This window comes from Periophthalmus magnuspinnatus, chromosome 23, assembly GCF_009829125.3.
Source record: "Periophthalmus magnuspinnatus isolate fPerMag1 chromosome 23, fPerMag1.2.pri, whole genome shotgun sequence".
In the NCBI taxonomy this organism is placed as follows: domain Eukaryota; kingdom Metazoa; phylum Chordata; class Actinopteri; order Gobiiformes; family Gobiidae; genus Periophthalmus; species Periophthalmus magnuspinnatus.
Window position 1 is genome coordinate 12,851,744 of NC_047148.1, and position 15,215 is coordinate 12,866,958.

Sequence of the window (15,215 nt, forward strand, 5' to 3'; positions counted from 1 at the left end):
GCTTTATCATAAAAATGTTAAGTGTGTTTTCAACATTGGAGTTTACAGTTGTCTTGGTTTGGTTGGAGACTCATGTTTTGCCATAGTTAAAATGAAATATTTATACTTCCAATAGCATTAACATACTACACAGATCATGAGCACGATTTTTGTCATTTTCTTTGTATAAGTGGCTAAAGTACTTAATTAAAAGTCTTATAACAGAAATGTAAATGCGGTAATTTGATTCTTTTAATAAACCATTTAACTTGGATGGATGTGATGCAGCATGACCACAGTGGACACGTCTGATGTCGCTCACAGTGGTCCATGGGACCGCTCAGGGAGTTTGTGTGTTTGCTCAGACTCGTGAAAAATTAGAGGAAACATTGCTCCTGACCAACAGTTCACATACCACATATCATTCAAACAGTGGATTTTGTCGGTGATGTGCACTGCCCAAGGATAGAAGGTCAGAGATGGGATTGAACTGCCAACCTTCGGACTTGTGCGCAAACCCTCGCTAACTCTTGCCACAAGTGAGCAATTTCATCTCAGGGATACAATTTCAATTGATTGCACCAATACCCCTAATTACCAAAGAAGCCATTCAAACCTGCCATTTGTTCTTTTACATTCCAGCATAAACTCTTCCTCAGCCTACCCGTGCTAAGCTTAAGTGTCTCATTATATGTTTATCCATATTTTATATTTATAAACATCCATGGGACAGTTTTGCTGCCATTTGTGAAGCAACCAGCAGGTGGCAGTGGAGCAAAAACTATAAGGTTTCCCAGCAGTCTTTGATCTTCCTCGGAGTTGTTCACTTCCACCTTCTGTATTGTGTCTGACCTGTCCTCCATGATGCTAGGTAAGACAGTTGATTTAGGAAATTCAGTTCTTACATTTATGTGAAGTCATATAAGTTATTTGTTGTAAATTTAGTCCAGAGGTGTAGCTAAGGGCCTGGCTCTGCTCTGCAACCCTCATGGCCCCTCTGCTGTGGGTAGTGGCCTGCTCCCCATGTGCTGATGGGTCCGTGTGTGTCATGGCCTGGCCGAGCTCATGTCACTGACTGAGCATGGCTGCAAGCTTTGAAGTGGTATGTTTAAATTCTTACTTCAACCAGCTGTACATTAATGTCACTTATTTCTCAGTTTATAGGGTTTAAATCAGCTACACCCTTCAGTGCATCCTGCTGTCTTGCCGTTGCCTTTTTTTTCTTTCTTGTCCTAAACTTCCCCAAACTAAACTTTAAAATGTTGTTTAATAAAATGTTGTAATGAAATAGGAGGACAGTAATTGTAACTGGTGAACATAAAGAAGTAAACTGTTCAAGTGAATGAAATTACAGTATATTGGTCCTTTTATAGTGAATTACATTATAACAATCAAAAGTTCTAACTCCAGCTTCATGCAATTTGAAATGAATGCTGTTATTTAAACTGGAACACAGTTGCCTCCATCAATGAGAGAACCTGTGTGCCTTATGGTTTAGTTTAGTTTGCTATGTTTATTTATTTTTCCAGGTTGCTGGTTTATTTTTAGTTTATAATTTTGTTATATTTACTTTTGTCTTCAACTCCTAATGCTGCACGTGGTTATTACACATTTTAAAATGATTAGGTCAACCCTGAGAATTACTGTGGTGTCTTATAACACTGTTTAATTTATTTCCCTGAGTTCAAACACAAAGGTATTTCTGCTGAACACATAACCACAATAATCATACTATAGCCCACAGTCTAGATCATATGATGCCCAAGGTAAAACAAGATCAACTATTGATCTGCCAGCTGGCTGCAATCTGGCTTCAACTTATTCCCACTATATTTCAGTGCATACCTGGATCTAGATTACAGTAGCTCACAAAAAGAGCTACAATACAATATTTGTACAATACACACAGTTGACGAACACAACCACAGTAAAAGGGTTATCAAACAAGCCAATTTCATCATATAGATTAAATCAAGACAGCCACACAGAACAAAACCCACACATACTGTGGGCCCCAGCCCCTCTGGAGATTGTGGATCACTATATTTACTATTGAAACAAATATTGTGACGTCACATAGTAGGACACGTTACAGCCCTCAGCTCCTCCTACTTCATCAGACACTTCAGTCACTATGTCCAAATCAAAAACTGCACAATACCTTGCTCTGACTTTGCAGGACAGTCCTAAAAATAATATTGTACGTTTAACTTGAAATTCAAATAATATCAGAAAACATGCAGGGCAGCCAGGTAACACATGAAATGCACTTTTAGACCTTTTAGTAGGACTTTTTGAATATTACGCCCTAATATATGAATAGGCCTTGCCTCTTGTTCACAGCCCCCTGATAAGTAGTTACGGTCTGGGATCAATAGCACAAGTGCATGTGCAAAGTCTCCTCCCATAGCTCCACGTGATGGACTCCTGCTGTCTCTCTGTCCATCTTCACTTCGTCAGTGTCAGTGCAGGAAATAAAGACCACAAACTGTAGACCGGCAGACTTATGTGAGGATGCAAGGCTCTCAATATGATCCAGTGGTACTGTTGTGACAGGAAGTCAAATACAAAACAAATAAAGGACTTTATTTAGTCATCAGTAACTACAGCTCCATGAAAACACAAAAACTGCCTTCTGTTAATGTCACAGCAAATCATCTTTTTTATAAAGACACTGGCAAACTAAGGGGTGAGATAAGTAAACATTTTTACATAGATGGCCTTCCGGGTGCCATTTATCCATTTAAGGTCAAGGTACACTTTATTGTCACCATAGGGAAATTTGTTGTCTGCATTTGACCCATCCTTCAGTGCTGCTGAACAACCTGTCAGGAGCAGTGGGCACCACACTCCTCAACCCTCATTTTCCTTCAAGCCCTTTTACAGTGTACATACAAATGAATAAATCACAAACCAACAGAGCAAAAAGTACATCCCCCCTATCTCACATTCCCACAGTAATAAAACTTGTTGTGTACATTTGCAGCGCTGCTTCAGTGTGGAGATTCTACTAACCCTGGATTGATATTCCTCTTGGCTTCAGCAGTCGACCTTTGCTTCTACATCTAGTCTTCAGTTGTTAATGAGGAACAGTTACACTCTCTTCCCAAACCTGTATGTCTTCTATTCAGGTTTATATATGTATTTACTGAATTAAATAGTAACTAAAATGCTTTATAATAATAATAATAATAATAATAATAATAATAATAATAATAATAATAATAATAATAATAATAATAATAATTATTATTATTATTATTATTTCACTTAAAATATCACTTCAGTTCAGTTTATTAAATGAGAAAGATTTTATGTCCTCAAAATTGTACTTGTAGAATCTCTCTTATATGCATTACATTTTTCACAACCAATATTTATTTGCAATCACAATAATATCAATATTATTCATATTTGTTGCGTTTTACTAATTTCCTGAACCAAAAATGTTCATCTGGTGCCCTTATCTTTTGTTCCTATGCCCATGTCATGTGGATCTATCACAGGCAGACATCTTTGGGACAGTGGGGCTAGCGTTGGCAGATGACTGATGCAGAACGTCCCAGACAGGGATCTGAGCTCTGTGTCTCTGTCAGATTCTGGCACAAACTGCAGAGATAGGAAAAATCACATTCTGGAGGAAAACTACTCGCAACTTTAGACAGCTTGCAAATAAGCATTTACAAACTTTTATTGCATTTAATACAGTAAAATATATAATAACATAAGAAAAACATAAATACTTGAAGTTAGACATCAAACCCCAAAAAGTGATTCTTATTTTTAAATGTAACTTATTATTTTTTTAACCAGTTTGTTGAATAATTTCTGGAGTTTAAGGTCATATAAGCGCTAATATTTGTGGTCTGAATGGTCTGGTATGTAACAGAAATGCCACTTGGTGTATATGTAATGTATAATTAATTATAATAAATATATAATTAATAAACAGGAGAACCTTGAAGACATATATGTTCCACTTGGGAGAGCGATTGGGGGATTTTCAGACCCAGCAGATTGTAGGTTCTGTGCTAAAGGTTGCAAGGTATAATCTGCCTCATTAGACAGGCACAAAAATGAATTTGTAATCATGACTTGATTTATTCACAAGTTTCCAAAATCCAGTCATTCCAATCCACTGTTAAAAACCTACAATGTTTCATCTAAATCTTTAATTATACCACACAGCCATGAGTCCATTGATAAACTTGAGAGATTCTATTTTTGCTGTGAGTGCATCTCAAAGGGGAAATAGAATCTGCACCAGTCTAAATAACCAGTCTGATGCCATTTGCTGGTTTCTGGTCTCTTGGGATGCACTGTGTATCCTGCTCCTGCCTCTCTTTGAATTATTTATATGCACTGTCTATGGAGTTTTAGGCACAAGTAGACCCCCGCGCCTTTAAAGTCTAAATATATGTGGATGCTGAAACTTAAACTGGTTAAAGTAAACATGACACTCAAAAATAAATAAAACACTACCACAGTAATAACTATTTGTGGCATTTGTTTAATCAGGGGTCACCACTGCAAAATAGCTCAAAGTATTCATATTATTGTGTATTGATTCTACAAGGGGTGAACATCTAGACTCTCTCCATTTATCCAGCTTTGGGACTTACACAAGGAGGACTTTGCCTTATGTATATTTGTCCATTGCTGTGTGCTGTAGTCTCTCATGGGAACTGACAGGTGGTTCATCACAGCCCTGTTGCATTGACATCTCTGCAGGTCACAATACAAGGCTCTCTGACAGTGGCCTCATAAAACCTTTATAGAAGAGCATCAGTCAGGAGCTGTCAGAAAGTCTACAGACCTTCAAGGAAAGCCTATATCTGCTAGATGAACTGTAATCATGTTAGAGTCGTGCAAGTACATTCATTGTATCATATATGAAACATTTTATTAAGGAGTTGGGGAAGACATGGGGAGAACATATTAATTCCACACAAAAATGCCACATGGGAGTTAAAAACAGGGCCCTCTTCCTCTGAAGTAAGCCACATGACCTCATGTAACAGAGAAAGGTAACTCAAGTACAATATAAATATTCACTTGCAGAACAATGGCTCAAAATGCTCAAAATGTCCACAAAGAAACATAATGATTATATAAAATAATAAAATAGCCTTTTACAGGCATCATATCTGCGTCTTGGTGAGTGTGCTGTGTGTCCAAACAGCAGCAGTCTGCACTCTGACTGTGCAGAGTGTGACCTGAGTGTGACTCATGTTTGTGAGGACACCATCTGTGTCTTTACGCCTTTGCATCCTATTTATGAAACCTACGACTCAGATATGAAGATGTGGCCTCATGTAGATTACTGATGATCTGGAGATGACATGGGCCGGGTTCAGGGGGTGAATGGGTGGAGGTGGAGCTCTCACCTCTGGATGATAGTGTTTGCATTTGGGCTCTGCAGGTTGTTTGACCAGGATCAGTGAGAGCATGTGAGGCATGAGGAAGCAGCACCTACCGGCTTCATTAGCAGCTGTCTGTCAGATAGGCCCACACACCGCTGGATGGTTGCTTGGCAACTGGGACCTTTCTTGGCCAATCAGGGCCGGATACAAGAGCTCTCTCCTTGACATATGAAAGAGACACAGCAAGTTCTCCTTTAACTCATTTTGCTTCAGAAGCATTCACTTCAGGGCTGAACATGTGAAGTAAGTCCCCAACTGCAGTGAGTCACACTGCACTGTGATCACCAACTTCTACAGCTGTGCCTGAGGTTATTCTCACATTTATATTGGATGTTTCTTAATATGATTCTGGGCAACTTACATTATGATACAATCAAACAACAAACACTTTCTTTTGCAAAGTAAAACATATTTATATGCGTGTTCTGCAGAGATGTACTGGTGTTTTTGCAGCTGTGATTACTAGCAATGTACCCCTAAACTATTGGCTTTAAATTACATTTCTCCTATAATCATTCTTGTGCTTATAATATTTATTTATATTATAACTGGACGAAAGTCTTCACAAGTTTCACCTTCTGCAACTAAGATTCAGCCCTTTTTAATATTTTTAATGTCTACCTTTAAAATGCAACTCTCAGGCAGGGCTCATTTTGTTATCACAGTATATCAGGCAGCAAGAGGTTGGCATCTGCACGAGGCCTTAAAACAGAGGTTCTAGACAGTCGTAAAGATAGCAAGGTTCAGGCAGCCCAGGATCTATGCACGCCTCCTGATATATGGTGATGTGCTTTGTGAATAACTTGGGGAAGGGTACCAGCATTTGAAAGAAAACCACAATGGATCTGACATATGCTAAGAAAGGCAACAGTGATGGGCTTTGGGACAAGGAGGGCTTGAAAAAGACATGGTAACAGATGTGGGAAAATGTCAGGCTTGATAATGCACAGTGCCTTTGATCTGGTACAAGCGACCCGGTGAATCAGGGCACTGTGCCAGCCAAAGTACCCACATGTCTACCTCTCTACTGCTGATCACAGCCATATCAGACAGCCTCCTAATACATATGGCTGTTTATATTACCATCTAATCAGGGATAAATTCCAGCCATAAATACAATCTCACAGACCAGTAGACATGACTACAGAAATAGAAAGAGCTGGCTTTGTAACATTAACACATTTAGCGTGTAAAAACTATGATGAGGACAAACTGAGCAGCGTAAGCATCACAGACAACTGATCTTTTTATAGATGTCTTTTAATAGCATCCTTTCCATATCTAACACTTTGATCATTACCTTTAACCACTATCTATTTTAGCGCACTACTTAAGCACTCCAGACAGAGCAATTACACAAGCGTGGTATAAATTTGGCTCAGTAAATTTAAAATAATGAATTTGATTAACTTAGAAGCATGGACATAATTATTATACTATTCAGAGCATGCAGTTGTTTAATACACAAGAAGAGTGTTTTATCAGAAGTAAGAAACATGCTTAAGTTGGATGTTTTGGAGAAGTTTATGCTGTAAACATTAGCAATAAAAAGGCAGATGTTATTTATAAGATGGCAAATTTAACATTTTCAGTGCCTATTCAATACTTTCACCTTTTCAAACCTTGGAACAGTTGAAAAGCAGTGCTACCTTTGGTTTAGGTCATTTATCAGGCTAGAGGAAAAGCACTAAGAGACATAAACTCGGGCTGCTACAGTGAGGAACACCTGAGAGAATTCCAGCTTTTTCTTTTGGCATTCTCAGGCGCAGCAAGTTATCAGAGGAACACAGAAAACCACAAGGACCACTAACCTAAAATAAAAGGCATGCTAATTAAATATATGAGGCGGTGACAGGTGCTGGCAAGATAAACCCCAAGATTGATGTTCACCCAAACATTAGTGTTAGTAAAGGCCTGAACAAAGAAAACAAGCTATAGCACGATCAGTGTAATCACAACTCACTGCATGAAATAACTGCTTTATCATGTTGGTCTATAGGAAATACACAAGAGAAGCTTTTAACAGTTTCAGCACCATGGACAGAGACATGTGTGCACTCTCCACTAGGCACAACGCACAGTGACATACGTATAAGAAGTAAAGGTAAAAGGATTCGGTTGATGTTCTGCACATAAAGAAGCATTACACATACCTAAAAAGTTTGAATGTATTAGAAAAATGTCCTTTTTTCCCTGACGGATAAACAATTTAGCGTTTAGTTTCTCAGTGTATTTGCTTGAGATGAACAACGTTATTTGCCTAGTAACACAACATCATTATATTGTATCCTAAATCAAAGTTGACATTTCGGCACGCATTGAATTTATAGATGGAGGTTTGAGTTGTCAGTGTCAGAATGCAAATAAACAAACACATAATAATAATAATAATAATAATAATAATAATAATACATCATTAAATAAATATATATATATTGCGTTATATATATAAATAATATATATAACGCAAAAAAATAAAATAAAATAAAATACACGTAGATCCATGTTTGTGTGTAGCGGAATTTTAGCCATGGTTCGTACTAGTGAATGAAAAATCATGACCTTCCCATTTTCCAAACCAAAGGTGAATTCACAGGGAGTTTACATGTTGCACGTCGTATGCCATTCGTATGCTCCTTATATTTAAACTCAGCAAGGTTTACAATCAAATTAGCGCCACCTAAAGCTAATCCTAAAGCACGTTATTAGCCTCTGCGCGAGTGTTACAAGGCTTTATAGAGATATATGTTCAATATTTTTTCTTTTTCATCACCAAGAGAGGGAAGAATTTCACAGCTACAACTTTAAGAGTCCACACGCCCCCCCTCCGTCATCTCGTACAATGGTCTTTACCAGCTCCGCTTATCACAGCACAATTTGGAACATGCTATAATATTTTACCCGGTGTGTGTGTGTACGTGCGTGCGCGTGTAGCCCCGGAAATCCAATGTCATTGACTCGACGCGGCTAATTTAGCGTACATTGTTTTGTTTTTTTTTCTGTCTTTTTTGACCATGCCAGCGGTTTGGATTGGCCGCTGCTCTCGGATCGGATTCTCGGCGTCGCTGCTCCTTTGCACTGAGACCTCCTAGGATTGTTCGCTTGATGGTATAGCTCGTACAGACACTGCAGTTGTCATTGATCCGCTGCCAGAGCCACGACTGAAGGAATAGCTAGTGAGTATGCAAACACACTGTTGCCTCCTCCGGTATCGAAATGACCTACATTGCCCTTATGCCTTTAGGCTCAAGGTGAATTTTTACCCCGTGCCCTCTTCACATCCTCAACCCTTGAACCAGACGCTGGAGTTAGCTTGGTGGGGTTGTTGCTAATTGAAGTGGACGCACGTTAAAAAAAAAAAAAAAAAAAAAGAAAGAAAGAAAAAAAACCCGGCTTCATTTGGTTGGTATTGTAGTATTGTGCACACAAAATGAAAAAAAATAAATAAATAAAAAAAAAAATCCAGCGGCTGTCATAGTGAAATCAAAGGGGGTGGGATGCAGACGGACTAGAGAGGCATGGCATGATGTAATGCACTTGAGACAATAGCCAAGGATTCTCCTCAATTATCATTTAAGAGGAACGCGCTGGAGACTGGTGTGCGTTCAAGACACCGCAGCAGTCAGACCGACCACCTCTGCCTTTCCACTGTGGGTGTATGTGTGGCTAATAGCGTTAAAATGAGGAGTTGTCATGGGTGAAAACCAGTTGCCCCTTCTATAAACAATATTATTACAGGCAGTTATGCAGATGTATCCGGGGAGACAGTGTGACAGTCGCCCGGTCAGTGCGATCCATCTGCTGTTATAAAGGCTGAATTACAGGGATATAAGATGGACAAAATGAAAGGCTAATTGAGACGTTGGCTTGCAAGAGAGGTTAATGGCTCTTGGGGAAGAAATTATTTTATTATGGAGATAAATTAAAATTGACAGTAAGATAATCTTTCCTGCAGAGATGGTAGTGTGATGATGCAGAGGTACCTTTAGAGAAGAAGTGCTACCTGTAGCAGCACTTCAGTTCAGTGTAATAGTTTAGATGAATACATTTTTACACCGTGGCCTTAAAAATGATTATGTTAATGTATTATATAATTTAACATATTATTGTATTGCAATGATCCTGAACAGAATTTGGATTTGTTCCGCTTCATTGCATTTTGTTCAATGCTCTTAATCAATCCCTATCGATCGATGGTTCTTGTGACCTTGCTGTGGGGGACTGAGGCTGATGTTAAAGCGGGTTCTTTCATGTGCACATACACAGACTTATTTTCAGATGAACTCACAGCCGATGACCACACACTGGCTCACATCATGCCTGGCCCCTCCTTTCTCTGCTGCCACAGATGCTCACAGCAGCACCAGATAAATGCACTCACACACACATTATGAACAGGAGCTTTCTGGAGCACTAATGGACGCTGGCTCGAGAAAACCGTACTCCAGACCTTCCATTCAGTCCATGATTCATTCTTGGTTTCTTCTTGTAACTGTATCAATGAAAGGAGCAAACCTACTACTATGATAAACCCCTACATGTTTGAGAAAATTTTTTAAAGGTGCACAGTGTAACTTTTGTGGGTCAATCACCTACATGCCTTTTACTTTGTTGAAATATTCTGCCATTATCTCCATTATCTCCATCAAGACTAGCAGGTGATGCCAGTAGACCAAGTTACAGGTCAGATCTGTAGAGAGGCGAGATTACTCACTGTAATAATGCATGTTTTTTTAAAAGGTATTTTTAGTAACAAAAACACTTGTGATTGCAAGATAGATAAGTTTAATGCCACATTGTGGAACGTTCCAGACAAAGCAATAACAATAACGGCAGGTGACAGACCCTGCTCCTGAAAAGTTACACAGTGCACATTTAACACTGACTGAACTATACTATTTATTCAGTTACTATACTCCATATGAAATTCATATTAGGACTTCTCACAGTGCAGAAGGCTGGAGTTGTGAAATAAAGACGGACAGTTGGGAAGCTGGGATCTGTTAGGACACCAGAACTACCATAAAGTGGCATAATGGAATGTATTCAACCCTATTATTTTTTTGCTTGGCACAGGCCATTTATTGGTTATCAGAAGTTTGTTGGACAGGCAGCCATATGAATAGGATTTGTAGCAGTACATTATTCCATCTGGTCTGCTTCATTCAGAAAAAAACAGTGTCATTCTTTACCACCTGTCAGTTTGATGTAAGTCCTAGTGTGCAAAGAGCTGTTGTTTCCATTATGATTTAAGTGTAGTCTGTAGATGCACTCAGCTACATGTCAAGACATCAACCCGAGACATTATTTAAAAGGCTGTATAGTCAGCTACCTGGGCCATTACTCTGTTCTTCTTGTATTACAAGCATTAAAGCTATCTACATCCTTACACATGTTGTTCTGCCAACCTACGTTATTGCTATGTTAATGTGTAGTGTGGCATTCTATGGGCAGCAATAATGGTGGAGCGCTTATATAAAACAGTAGATTCATAATGAGCTTTTCATTTAATCTAGGCACCAAATGAGTTACAAATCTCATGCTTGTTATAACAAAAGCTTTAAACATGCCATTAAACGTGTTCTGTGTGTTTAAAGGCCACTCAACAAGCACAGCTTATCTCCAAAGGCACAGTGTTGTACTCAGTGCTCTGCCTGCTCCACACTTTTCTGGCGCTGCAGGTTTTTGATGTTTCCAGGTGGAGAATAGTGCTGAATGTGCCCCACACGTATGCCACAAACTGCTCAAGTGTGTGCTGAGGTTTTGTTTGGTTGGCTGGTTCTTATCTCTTTTTGCTAATGACATGAGAGATGAGTGATTCATGTTACGATTAGGGAGGCATAATATCTCGCAAGCATCAATATCTCAATCTTGGCTGGTGCAATAATCAATATCTCAAACAAATATATTAAAATCAAATATATTGCTCAAAGAAAGTTACTGTTTTTAAAATTAAAGCAGGTGATCGCGGAAATATGGATCTGTGATGTAGTTATTTCGTATCATGTCTTGATTTAGTCTTGGTTTTTTCTCTGTCAAGTTTTTGAGTTTTAGTTTTTACGTTGGACAAATACATTAAACCATGTACATATTTGATTTATTGTAAGTGAAATAATTTTGTAAAATAGTATATTCAAATATTATACTGTTATCACAGTAAATAACAGTCATGTTGCTATAATTTCTGATACTGTGCAGCCCTAAAGTGTACTTAAAGTAACTTCATCATGAGATTAGTATGACAAAGGTATTTCTTGTCATATTTATTCTCATTTATTGAAACACAGTTTTGGGGCTTTCTTACTGATCAAATGACCTAAAGAACAAAAAAGTTGGTGACGATAACCCTTATTTAAGTATTGAACTGGGAAAATGTTAAGGTATTTATAATCACTATTCAGTCCATGCAGCTCGATTACAGTAAGAGTCAAGTGTCTGTGAATAAATCTATGAGGCAGAAAAAAGCAGGATTTTGTGCACTGATTAAGGACATTTTCACTTCTTTGGCTGAATAATTTATTGATTGGCATATGGCGTGGGAAGAAAAGCCCAATGATCCCTGCTTGTCTGCATCTGTGGCCCTCTGTTTAAGTGAGCATCTCCTGCACTGGTTAGTCCTGCATAATTTCATCTTCACATTTAACATCACAACCAGCTGCACTACATTCTGTTGTTTGGGAAATAGTATTTTTATTCAGACTGATACTGGATTTGTTTTGACAGAACATTTTCATTATTGTGCACAAATTCATTTTATGGAGTTCCTTTTATTGCTGTGATGTTTAGGCCTGTCATGAGAACAAATTTTGTGCAATATATTGCTGAAGTCGATACATACGATTAACAATAATATTCAAATGAAACCATAAAGCAGAATTATTTCCAAAAAAGTATTCTAATTGTACAGTATTGTTAAATATTGTTGAGCAGTATAAATGAATAGCAGAATGTAATTAGCTTAGTAGTAATTTGTGTAATTTTAGTTAATTATTCACATCTTATCATACTGCTGAAAAAAATAACCATTACAAAACAAAAAACTACAAATAAAAAGAAAACATAGACCTCCAAAAAAGACCTTCCATTTATATTACACTGAATGATAAGTCGCTACTGTCATTGTTGTCATTATTGTGACAGGCCTAGTCATGTTACATAAAAGCATTATTTTGCTTTTTTGGTTGATCTATCAGTCTTTGGCATGGTACACCGTTGTAATTACATGGTACCTTTTGGTTTCCCTTAAACTGAAAAAAGGCATGTTTTTGAGCTATAGTTTTTATCCTGCGAGCTTTCCTTTGTACAGATCCTCACAAGTATTGAGCTAGTGAGGTCAAACAGCCAGTTCCTTGTTAGAATGCTTCCCTGATCCTCGATTCTGTGGATAAGCCTTTTCTCCAGGCTAACACAGTCTTGTGACATAAGCATGTGTTGATCCAGGCTGCAGGCTGCCGGCCCGGTCTCTCAGGTCTAAATGGCAGCGGATGGTGGCTGAATGCTGAACGGGGGGAGTCTGGCCAAATGCCTGGGCACGATATGGAAGACCCCAGAGCACCGCCAGTGCACGCTATGACTCACAGAACTGCCATTATACCACCGAGTCTGTCTGTGGGGAATGTCTATGTACAGGCTCAAATATTTTAATATCCACATTCACCTCTTTGTAAGGAGCTGATTTTCCAACATCAATGGTTATTATAGTGCCATGAAATTTCTTTATTCACTTAGCCTTTTTCATTTTAATGTTAGTGTTTTTGTACCTTGATTATGCTTCTTAACGTCAAGGATTAAGAATTTTTCCCTCTCATTATACATACTCATCCTCAATGCTCATGTTTATCATGTTACAGTGATCACTTGTTGTGTATTTTGGCAATTAGTGTGTAGTGATTGTTGTCCAAGCCTCAAGCTCAGTGACAGTGGTTTGGATGACTCTCACTCCAGAGACTTTCACTACTCTACTCAGGAGACTAGGTAGTATGGCTCCACATAACCTCTATGTATAGTATAAATACGGTGTATTATGCAACTGAATCTGGGCCGGCCCATTAACCAGCACAAGCGTGAAATCTAGGGCAAAACGGCCAGCCTCCAAGACGTCTCTGCAGCTTTGAAATGCTGGGTAATGCAGCAGCCGCGACGGTCATTAGCTCCGTCACCAGCATTCACTGTAATGCAAACAATAATAATGCTATTGTCACAGCACATGAGTTAGCTCATTATATTGATATACATACTGATTCATATGTTTTTTTTTTATTCTATACCACACTTGATATTTCAATAACATATTCTACAGTTGTTGACCATTGGTAAAAGCTGAAAGTGATAGCATTATCATACTGAAGCAAAGGCAGTGGGAAGCATTTGGCCAAGGACTCATCTCGCATAGCTGATTCAGTTTTAGAAGAAGGACAACTACAATGATACAAATGCTTATAATGAACAATTCATATTTGAAGTGTTGTTTGCAAGTTTAGTCTTGCATGTATAAATTGCCAATAGAGCTGCTTGCCATGTTCTAAAGACATACGTTTGACTTGCTTTGTTTCCTCCCTTTCAGAGCCAAGATGATGTGTGAGGTGATGCCCACCATCAGTGAGGACACTGCCCTGAGCCAGCGCGGCTCCCAGAGCAGTGCATCCGACCCGGACTCTCACTTTGAGCAGCTGATGGTCAACATGCTGGACGAGAGGGACCGGCTGCTGGACACTCTGAGAGAGACACAGGAGAGTCTGGGACTTGCTCAGCAGCACCTGCAGGACGTCATGTACGACAGGGACTCCCTACAGCGCCAGCTCAGCTCGGCCCTGCCACAGGTAACACACCTGCCATAGCAAGAAATGATGAAATTACTATCGAGGTGTGACTGCTTTTGTGCGCTGCTCCTGAGCTTTATGACATCTAGCAACTTACTACATGAAGAATGATTAACAACAAAGTGTCATACATTATTTAATTAGTCTGTTAATGAGATCACATTGTTCACATAACATTCAGGACATTTTAGTTTTTAGTTTTAGTTTTTTCTTGTATACAAAGTGTACATAGAATTGCGTGTTATGTCACATCATAGGAGCTGTATATGGAGCACTACTTAAAGTTGTAGGTGAACACTAAAGTGAATGCATTCTGTATTTAACTCTATAGCATTGTTTAGTTGTTTTAAGTAATACAGATAATAAAGTGAGATATACAAATGAAACCGTGTGTGGATAATAGAAGCCTTCTGCGGTGTAATTTCTACAGTAAGTGGAGATTAGCACTTTGTGAAAGTGTGTCAGTAATTCTAATCACATGCTCTGTTTCCAGAAGACTCTGGAGGTTTGCTGTGGAGACTAAAGACTTTGTAGGCGACACACTGTTCTATTAGCCATGGTGTGATCTCACATTGAAACTTTAATCAAGCTCTGCTACTAATCATCAAATCTGTATTTTTTTCAATTTTTTTTTCATTTTGATAGTTTTAGATTGCTTTATAACAGTGGCAGCCATAAACACAACAGTGAAATGTCACAGGTCCGCTGCTAAATGAACAACTATATACTAGTATAAACTAGATAATAGTATGTATTATCTGAACATCTTCATTGGCAGCATTTGATGGTATTTTGGGTATGCACTGTGCTGTGTGTTGCAGAAGGCTAAAATTGACTTAGAATGGTACTGTGTTTAATGAGAAAATGTTTAAATGACAGCAAGAGGCTTGTTGATCATATAAACCTTTCGGTTAAATTAGCATTTTAGGAACAATTTAGCTTTTCTTTTATTTAAATAAATGGGTGAGTGGAGCCATGTTACAAAGTGCTTTGA

General features: G+C 38.5%; 1 protein-coding gene across 1 annotated transcript; it reads left to right on the forward strand.

Annotated features, from left to right (window-relative positions):
* Positions 1 to 8,450: 8,450 nt before the first annotated feature.
* LOC129457374 (liprin-alpha-2-like) lies at positions 8,451 to 14,744 on the forward strand. Its single transcript, XM_055231543.1, has 3 exons — positions 8,451 to 8,578; positions 13,966 to 14,221; positions 14,715 to 14,744. Exons 2-3 carry the CDS (start codon positions 13,973 to 13,975, stop codon positions 14,742 to 14,744), a joined length of 279 nt encoding a protein of 92 aa, XP_055087518.1. The 5' UTR covers positions 8,451 to 8,578; positions 13,966 to 13,972.
* The last annotated feature ends 471 nt before the right edge of the window (positions 14,745 to 15,215 follow it).

What these genes read in the sequence shown, in the direction of transcription:
- LOC129457374 (XM_055231543.1), top strand. Translation starts at nt 13,973, where the DNA reads ATGATGTGTGAGGTGATGCCCACCATCAGTGAGGACACTGCCCTGAGC. An exon ending in TCAGCTCGGCCCTGCCACAG is followed by an intron (nt 14,222 to 14,714) that starts GTAACACACCTG and finishes CTCTGTTTCCAG; the next exon opens with AAGACTCTGGAGGTTTGCTG.